Source organism: Vicia villosa, linkage group LG6 (genome assembly GCF_029867415.1).
Source record: "Vicia villosa cultivar HV-30 ecotype Madison, WI linkage group LG6, Vvil1.0, whole genome shotgun sequence".
Taxonomy (NCBI): Eukaryota; Viridiplantae; Streptophyta; class Magnoliopsida; order Fabales; family Fabaceae; genus Vicia; species Vicia villosa.
The window spans coordinates 80,230,756-80,240,973 of record NC_081185.1 but is presented as its reverse complement, the minus strand read 5'-3'; the positions used below and the strand labels follow the sequence as shown (position 1 = coordinate 80,240,973).

The 10,218-nt window shown below is 40.6% G+C and overlaps 1 protein-coding gene across 1 annotated transcript; it reads left to right on the top strand.

The window, feature by feature from the left end:
• Nucleotides 1-873: 873 nt before the first annotated feature.
• Nucleotides 874-1,566, top strand: LOC131613972 (uncharacterized). Its single transcript, XM_058885608.1, has 2 exons — nt 874-1,251; nt 1,366-1,566. Exons 1-2 carry the CDS (start codon nt 874-876, stop codon nt 1,564-1,566), a joined length of 579 nt encoding a protein of 192 aa, XP_058741591.1.
• The last annotated feature ends 8,652 nt before the right edge of the window (nt 1,567-10,218 follow it).

Here is a 10,218-nt window from a genome sequence, read left to right as displayed (position 1 = left end):
TATTTTCCAGCTTCTGTGTATATCCGCAAGAGATATGATATAGTTAATTTCAAACAGAAGGAGGGAGAATCACTTGGAGATGCGTATAAAAGATTCAAGCGGTTGTTGGTTGCATGTCCTACTCATAACATGGATGCAACCGAGCAAATGCAGAATTTTGTGAATGGTGTTAAGCTTAAGACTAAACAATTAATTGACACAGCTGCTGGTGGTTCAACAAATTTTAAAACAGCCACTGAGATAAAGAAGATCATTGATGCTATTGCAGCAAACGAACACTTAGAGCTGTATGACCGCAGTGTAAATCAACCAGAAGGGTTAGTTGATTTGAAGTTGACGAATCAAGTTGTTAAGATGGAAGAGCAGATCGCAGCTGAAGTTGAGCGCAGATTAAAACAAATGGCTCTTGAAAAACAAACGGTGGCTCAAATTCAACCTGCACAACCGACTCAAGCAGTGAATTGTGAAATATGTGGGGGACCTCACTTTGCCGTACATTGTGTGGTCACAGCTCAGCAGGTGGAAGAAATCAATTTTTTGAAGCAGAACAACCCTTACTCTAATACTTACAATCCAGGGTGGAAGAATCATCCAAATTTCTCCTGAAAGGATCAACAAGGGAATGTTCCAAAACAAGGGGTGATTCCTTATCAAAATCAGCCACAACAACAACAGCAGTATCGATCACCGCAACAACAACCGTATCAACAACCTTATCAACAAGCTCAACAACAATTCCAACAACAAGGGCCAAGAAAAGCAGATTGGGAGATCGCCATTGAAAAAATGGCTGCTCAAGGCTCTCAATTTCAAGAAGAAACAAGAAGTAATTTTCGGAATACTGGAGCTTCAATTAAAAACCTTGAAATTCAGATGAGTCAAATAGCACAACAATTGGCAAATCCTCAACAACAGGGTGCTCTACCTAGTACCACAGTTACGAATCCCAAAGATCACAATAATGTGAGTGCTATAGTAACAAGAAGTGGAAAAGCGAAGGAATTTGTGGAGGAGAACGCTGAAGAAGAAGAACCATTGCTTGAAGTAGATGTAGAAATAAAAGAGAATGAAGCACAAGTGGAAGACTTGGGTGTGTTGGAACCAACAACTAAAGGGAAGACTAGTGAACAAAAACCGGAAATCAAATTACCCTTTCCAACAAGAAATAAGAAGAAAGGACAGCACGAGAAAAACTTTCAAAAATTCTTGGAAATGTTTAAGAAACTTGAGTTGAACATACCATTCCTGGAGGCGTTAGAACAAATGCCTACCTATGCCAAGTTCATGAAAGATATAATCTCCAAGAAAAGGACAATCGATTGTGATCCGATTATTCTAACTGAAACTTGTAGTGCTATTTTGCAGGGTATGAAGATTCCGGTGAAGAAGAAAGACCGAGGCTCTGTAACTATTCCTTGTACTATTGGAGATAGATCATTTAAAAAGGCTCTTATTGACTTAGGAGCAAGTGTTAGCCTTATGCCACTGTTCATCTACAGGAGATTGGGAATTGGTAAAGTTCAAGATACAAGAATGACACTCCAATTTGCCGATCATTCCGTATAAAGACCTTACGGGATAGTAGAAGATGTGCTTGTAAAAATAGACAAGTTTGTGTTTCCAGTAGATTTTGTAATTTTAGAGATGCCAGAAGATGAATAAATCCCGATCATTTTGGGGAGACCATTCTTAGAGACCGGGAGATGTTTGATAGACATAGAAGAGGGCACGATGACCTTGAAGGTGTATGATGAAGAGTTAAAAATTGATGTGCGAAACACCATGAAATACAAGGATGATGTTGCTACTAGTCAACATATTGAGGTGATTGATCAAATTGTTCACAATGAGAATGCTTTGAAGTCACAACAATTACCTTTAGAAAGAGTGTTGAGTTTATCAATTTTCAACGAAACTGAAGAGGGTGACGAAGAAGAGATAGAAGTGTTGAATATGATGGAGGCAAAACCTTTCTTTAAAAGTTCTCGACAAAATCGGTGGGAGGATTTAAGGCAACCATTAGTAGAGGAAAAGAAAGATGAACCAAAGAAGGAGGCTGAATTGAAACAACTACCGGAGAACCTCAAATATGTCTTCCTAGACACAGAAAACAAATGTCCGGCTATCATAAGTTCACACCTTGAAGTTATCCAAGAGAGCAAACTTGTTGAAGTTCTGAAAAAGCACAAAGGGGCCATGGGATGGTCGATTGACGATTTGAAAGGTATTAGTCCTACGGTTTGCATGCATAAAATTCTCATGGAGGATGATCACAAACCGGTAGTCCAACCTCAACGGAGGTTGAATCCAGTAATGAAGGAAGTAGTCAGAAAAGAAGTGGTGAAACTATTAGATGCGGGAATGATCTATCCTATATCTGATAGTGCTTGGGTGAGTCCTGTACATGTAGTACCGAAAAAGGGAGGAACTACAGTGATAAAAAATGAGAAAAATGAGTTAATCCCTACAAGGACAGTAACAGGATGGAGAGTTTGCATCGATTACAGAAGGCTAAATTTGGCGACAAGAAAAGACCACTTCCCGTTACCTTTCATAGACCAAATGCTGGAGAGGTTAGCAGGTCATGATTACTATTGTTTCCTTGATGGTTATTCGGGATATAATCAAATAGCGGTCGCACCAGAAGATCAAGAAAAGACGGCTTTCACTTGCCCGTTTGGTATTTTTGCCTATAGAAGGATGCCATTCGGGTTATGTAATGCTCCAGCTACTTTTCAGAGATGTATGCAAGCCATCTTTGAGGATATGCTTGAAAAGCATATGGAAGTATTCATGGATGACTTCTCAGTGTTTGGTAAGTCTTTTGATAATTGTTTAAATAATCTTGCTCTTGTGTTAGACAGATGTCAACAGACAAACTTGATCCTCAACTGGGAGAAGTGTCACTTCATGGTGCGTGAAGGTATAGTTTTGGGTCACAAAATTTCCCACAAGGGAATAGAAGTTGACCAAGCAAAAATAGAAGTCATATCAAGGCTGCCACCACCAATGAATGAGAAAGGTATTCGAAGTTTCTTAGGGCATGCGGGTTTCTACCGCCGGTTCATAAGAGACTTTTCTAAAATAGCCAAACCCTTAACTACTCTATTGGTTAAGGATAGAGCCTTTAACTTTGATAATGATTGTGCCGTAGCATTTGAAACAATTAAGAAAAAAATTAGTTTCGGCACCAATTGTTGTAGCCCCAGATTGGTCTCTTCCTTTCGAGATCATGTGTGATGCAAGTGACATTGCAGTAGGGGCAGTTCTAGGACAGCGTAGGGACAAATTGTTGCATGTTATTTACTACGCTAGTCATGTTTTAAACCCTGCACAGATAAATTACGCAACAACTGAAAAAGAGTTGCTAGCTGTTGTTTATGCCTTTGATAAATTCAGGCAATATCTGTTGGGTTCCAAAGTTATTGTTTACACTGACCATGCTGCTTTGAAGTATCTTTTTGCCAAACAGGATTCAAAGCCAAGGCTTCTGAGATGGATCTTACTCCTTCATGAGTTCGATGTGGAGATTCGTGATAAAAAAGGGCGTGAAAACACAGTCGCAGACCATCTTTCTCGAATGTCACCTATCGAGGAAACAGAGGAAAAACGTCCAATAAAGGATGAATTCGCAGATGAACATATCCTTGCTGTTGTTGGTGCACCTTGGTTTGCCGATTATGCAAATTATCTGGTAGGTGGGGTAATTCCAGAAGATTTTGATTCTAACCGCAAGAAAAAGTTTCTACATGATTGCAGGTTCTACTTATGGGATGACCCCTTCCTATACAAGAAAGGGATAGATGGGTTGGTCAGACGGTGCGTACCAGAGGAGGAACAACGGGATGTACTAAAAGCATGCCATGACTCAGACTATGGGGGACACTTTAGTGGAGATAGAACTGCTGCGAAAGTCTTACAATCTGGGTTATACTGGCCGACCTTATTCAAGGATGCTCACCATGTTGTTCGAGAATGTGACAGATGTCAAAGAACAGGTAACATCTCAAAGCGAAATCAGATGCCTCAGAATGCTATGTTGGAAGTGGAACTGTTCGACTTATGGGGGATTGATTTTATGGGACCGTTCCCACCATCCTTCGGGAAGAATTACATCTTGGTGGCAGTTGACTACGTATCAAAATGGGTGGAAGCTGTAGCCTTACCCACCAATGATGCGAAAGTGGTGGTGACTTTTCTCAAGCATAACATCTTCTCTAGGTTTGGAGTACCCAGAGCACTAATCAGTGATGAAGGTACTCACTTCTTAAATAAAATAATGGAGAATTTGTTGAAAAAATACAATGTGAAACACAAGATCGCCACCCCATATCATCCTCAAACAAGTGGGCAAGTCGAGGTTTCTAACAGGCAAATAAAACAAATTCTGGAAAAAACTGTTAGTGCCTCTCGCAAAGACTGGTCGACCAAGTTAGATGACGCTCTCTGGGCATACAGAGCAGCTTACAAGACTCCTATAGGTATGTCTCCATATCAATTGGTGTATGGGAAGGCATGTCACCTTCCACTCGAACTCGAGCACAAAGCGTTTTGGGCCACCAAACTCCTAAATTGTGATCTCCTGAAAGCCGGTGAAGCTCGAACAACTCAACTTCATGAGTTGGAAGAGTTTCGAAATCAAGCATACGAGAATGCCAAAACATACAAGGAACAAACAAAGAAATGGCATGATCAGAGGATTCAGAAAAAGGAACTGCGAGAAGGTCAATTGGTATTGCTGTTTAACTCCCGGTTGAAACTATTCCCCGGAAAGTTAAAGTCACGATGGTCAGGACCATTCCTAATTCACAAAGTATTCCCTCATGGAGCAATAGAATTAAAAAATCAAACAAACGGGGATACATTTAAAGTGAATGGACAGCGTGTGAAGCCGTATTATCAAGGACAAGAAAGTGGTCTGATTCACAGTGTTAGTCTTACAGGATAAGATGAACGATCGTCGAGCCAAGCGACGTTAAACGAAGCGCTTCGTGGGAGGCAACCCACGGATTTTCCTAACGTATTCTCGTTGTTTTATTTTATATGTGTTTTGTTTCTTTTTAATGTTTCAGGAAAAGCTGATCCTAGTGGTGGTCACAAAGTGAGGAAAAACAAGGAAAAATGAAGGAGAAAATTTTTTTTTTTGTGAAGTGGAACCAGGGGTGCAACACGGGTGGCCGTGTTGTGGAACACGGGCCGTGTTGCCCCAGGCGAAAAAAAAAGAGGAGAAAGAGTGAAAACAGTGGAGCAACACGGGTGGCCGTGTTACACAACCCGGGCCGTGTTGCGTCTACTGGGAGGAAGAATTTTTTTAAAAAAAAAACAGTGAGGCAACACGGGTGGCCGTGTTGCGCAACACGGGCCGTGTTGCCTGTGCGTGAATTTTTTTTCAAATTTTTTTAAATGGGCCCATGGACCCCACCCATCCCACCACTCTTCTATCCAATCAGAATCACTCTCTCTCCTTATATCCCTATTTTCTTTTTATTTTATTCTTCCTTTTTCTCATAAACCCTCTTCTTCAACCTCTCTCTGCCTTACAAAAACCTAAAACTCCATTAACCCCCATCACTAAAGCTTCCAACTTCTCCCTCTACACTACTCAAAACCCCTATCCGCCTTCACAAAAGTCGTTCCACTCCTCACGCTCTTCAACCCTACGGTGACTTTTTCTTCTAATTCTTAAATTTTTCGTTTTGTATTTTTGTTTGCTCTCTTTCTTGTAGGTACTCATCATGCCACCAAAGAAAAGAACCAACACGGGTAAGCAAGTTTCCGAATCTGCAGGCACTCGCAAAAGGCCGGTCCGCCAATCCAACCCGCATGACATTCTCTTTGAGGACCCTAAGCATCACCAAAGATATTTGAACCATGTCAAGCGGAAGCTCATCCCCACAAGGTATATCTGTGAAAACACTATGAATACCCTAGGCATTAAAATCGATATTGATAGGCTATTTCATTCTGTGGGTATGCTGGAATTTATGTATATGGAGGCACCATCCTATGAACGCCTCACTCTTGAGTTTCTAAGCACCATAGAGTTTCATTTAGAAAGAAAGTGGAACGGGGCTATTAAGTACTTCTTTGGTACTCTTAAGTTCCGCTTGTTTAACCAAGCTCATGAGTTAACAGTAGAGGAGTTAGGGGGTATCCTCAAATTGCCCATCTATGGACCAGGGGCTGTTCCGGATGAATTCCCGGGACAACAATTTTGGGGCGATATCACAGGATTGGAGGCGTATGTCGCCGCGAGTGCTAAGTCCTCATGGATTCAGAATCCATGTATTCGCTATGCCCAGAAGGGCCTTGCATACACTGTATTTGGCCGGGGTGATAGTCATGGCGTTGCGACCATGAGGGAACTCTTTTTCCTCTATGCAATGCTTCACCATGATGTGCTTAATGCCGCCGCTTTCGTGGCTGATTTTTTAGGCAAGGTAGGTCGTGCCTCGTCGGGAGGAATTTCTGTGGGTGGTCTCATCACCCAAATTGCGGTTCATTTTGGTTACAAAGAATTATTGGACACTGACACTCCTATTGCAGGTAAAACTAAGATTGATATGGAATCTCTTATTCATCAATCCATGATTACTATTTCTAATGGTGGCTATTGGTTGACAAGCAGAAGTCGTTTCTTGTTTGAATTACCTGACCCGGCAAAAGCCAGCTCGTCTAATCGTGCTAACTGGCTTTACACTAATGTCGCTCCGGAAGGAGACGACCAAGATGTTGATTTTGATGCAGGTAATCAAGGAGACGGCGAGGACCCGACTCACCATCAGTTTCCACAGGAGCCATCTCATTTTGATACCTATGGTTCAGGATCCTCTTCTATGGCTCCGAATCAATGGGAATGGGTCCAATCTGAAATTGGGCACCTGCGAACTGAGCAAACAAGGCAGGGAGAAGAGCAGACCCATCAAGGAAAAAAGATCACTGATATGCACGAGATGATGCAACGTTTGATGTTGCAATTTCCACCCCCTCCTCAGTAGGTCCGGTATGTACCTCTCATGCTTGTGCAAAAACATTGCGGACAATGTTTCGTTCAGGTGTGGGGGGAGTTCTTTTATCGCTTTCAGTATTTTCTTTTCATTTTCATTTTGATATCGTATCTCTTTTGAATTTGTCAGTATTTTTGATAGTTTGTGTGTAGCTATGGCATGTCAGTGCAGGATGCTGAAATTGTTAGCAGGAAAAGTGGTGAGAATTTGAGATAGTGAACCGAATCGCACCTCGCAATGGTGAAAGGAACCCCCAAAAGGTTGGTACTGTTGATTTCAATGATCGGACGCACTTTCAAGAATTGGACCCAATGATAGACTTGCAGACTCGGAGAGGTGATAAAGTGTACCAAGCAAGAAGTGTCTTCGGACCCTGTGAGCTTGACCAAACATGGTGAGGATCATAAAAAGCCAAATACAAAATCATCATGAGAGTTGTCAGGTATGCCATCGTCACTCTTGATTTGTGTAAGTTTTTGTTGAAATTTCTAATGCACATGTTTACACACTGAGGCACTTGTTTGTTTTACACCTGAGCCTTTCAAGCCAACCTTTTCACGTTATCCCTTGTTAACCCCGTTTGAGCCATATAGCCTTTTGTTTGTTTAATACATGCATGAATTAACCCATAACCCAAATACTTCCTTACCCTGCTTAGATAAGAGTTGTTATTGTTGCAAGCTGTGAAACAATTTAAGTTTGGGGTCGGTACACCGAAATCAGAAGAATAGATAAGTACATAAGAACCAAAAAAAAAAAAGAAAAAAAAAAAGAGAGAAAAAGAAATGAAAAATTACAAAAAGGGAGCACTTATCTATAGAAGAAACTGATCTGAGAATAACGATGCGCAAGAAAAGAGATATTCAAAGTAAGATATGCGTAGTCAGTCAAAGATCTTAAGAAACGGTGTCCGACATTTGTGATTGTGAACTTCATACTAACACAGTGAGCGAGATAATAACTCTGATTCTAAGCCAAAAACCTCTAGTTCTCCCGTTTGTTTGTTCATCCCACCTTGTCCCTTAGCCCCGTTACAACCTTAAAAGACCTCTAAAAGTGTGTCGTGTGCGCATGAGATGAAGATAAATGTTATACAAATCTATGAGTTGACTGTGCATGCCTTGATCATTGAGTGCAAACACTTTAACCTGAGAGTTTTGGTGAGAGTGTGAATAAGCTTACAGGTAAAGAGACACCGCAATGTGGAAGTATAACGGAGTCACTATATTTGGGGAAGAAGGAAATCATTGAAAGTTCAAGAAAAGGGAAGTGCGAAAAATCTCAGCAGTACTGTGGTAAGGTATCTGTGAATAAGTTGGGGGGGCCTTACTTGTTTATCGAGCATCGCTTGAGGACAAGCAATGAAATAAGTTTGGGGTTGTGATCGGTCACGATTCTCACTATGTCTTTGTCACTTTCCTGATGATAATCCAGGTATTTTGCACTGCTTAATGTCATAGTATAGTCTTTTTAAGCTGTTTAAGTAAGTTGGTTTGTTTTTGCAAGTTTTATCCGTTTGTTAGTTTTCGAGTTTATTTTCCCATTTTATGCGTTGGTTTGGTTGTTTAATGGTATTTCAGATCTAGGAGATTCTTCACTCGACACCAGTGCAAGAAATGTCGGAGGTAGAGCGCAAGACAAAGAAGAAAGGATAAAATCAGTGGTGCAACACGGGCGCCCGTGTTGAGTAACACGACCCGTGTTGCTGGGAGTGTAAGCAAGAAGGAAAAGTGGAAAAGCAGTGGTGCAACACGGGCACCCGTGTTGCCTAACACGACCCGTGTTGCTGCTACTGAGTGCAAGAATTATTTTTAGAGGAGCCAGAGGACCAACACGGGCACCCGTGTTGCCCAACACGACCCGTGTTGGCTTGCTACGCTGATTTTCATGTTTTTATGCTTTTTACTCAAAAAGAGATCCAGAAGGGCGTTTTGGTACTTTCCGACTTAAAAAGAAGGGTTTGCAATATATAGTGAAGGATGGAGAAGAGAAGGGGTATCTTTTACACAACCAAAGGAATTGAGTCTGAAGCAGAGCAACGTATGAGATTATTGGAGAAGGAAGATCATTCATGAGCAAGAGCAATTGAAGATCACAAATTCTCCAATTATCTGTAATGTTTAACTTTGATACTTTTGAATTTCTTTTGAACAATATGAGTAGCTAAACCCCCCAATGCTAGGGGGGTGTCCCTGATTTGGTTTGTAATAACTTTTGATATTCTGATTTGATCGACTTCATGTTTATGTTATTCAATTCAATTTTATACTGTTTTTAATGCCTTCTTTATCGGACCAATAAAGATTGTTCTATGATTAACAATTTGCCGGCTCGCAATTGTTAGGGTTTGTATTCAATTGAACCATAGTAGATATCACCTAGGAATAGGGATACCCTATGGTCACTAAGAATTCTTGATAGAAAACAAGCTTGGTTTTATCTGTTAGCTCTAAGGACTTAGTTTTATAGATGAAAAACCAAAGGTTTGCCCAATAAGGATTTAGGGGCAAACACTCTAAAGATTTAGTAATTGAATATCATGAACTTGTTGAAGAGATCTCAAATAAGAATTCAGGGTTATTACAGAGCAAATTACCCACCTTACCTTGGCATTTACTCATATCAGTGAAAAAGGCTTAAATTTACTTTCTGCTATTTTTATTTTAAATTTAGAAATTATAACTCAATCAAAAACACCCGTTGACTTTTTATTTAATTGAATAATTATAAAACTTATATTCAAACGCAGTCCTCGAGATCGATACTTGGTTTTTAACCTTTTATTACTACTTCGTAAAAATAGTACACTTGCTATTTTTCCGATCAAGTTTTTGGCGCCGTTGCCGGGGACTGCCAAATATAAGTTAAATAATAATTCAATTGAAATTTTGTTGCTCTGCAACCAAAATTTTATTTTCTGTTATTTGAATTGCTCATACTAATATTCATCTAATCTTTGTATGCGAGGTAAGGCCTCAGCTGAACTTCTTTTTGACGCAGAACCAGAAAGATTATTTCGAGCAAGACGCCGAGAAGCTAAACAAAGAGAACTGGAAGCAAAAGAAGAACCGCTGATAGTTTCAGATCCCGAAACAGAGAAGACTCATTCAATACATTCTGAGGATTCAGATTCTGAACCTGAAGCTATGGCCGAAGACCCACCTCCTGTGGAAAGGCTTTTAGGTGATTATGGAAGAGCAAATGCACCTCT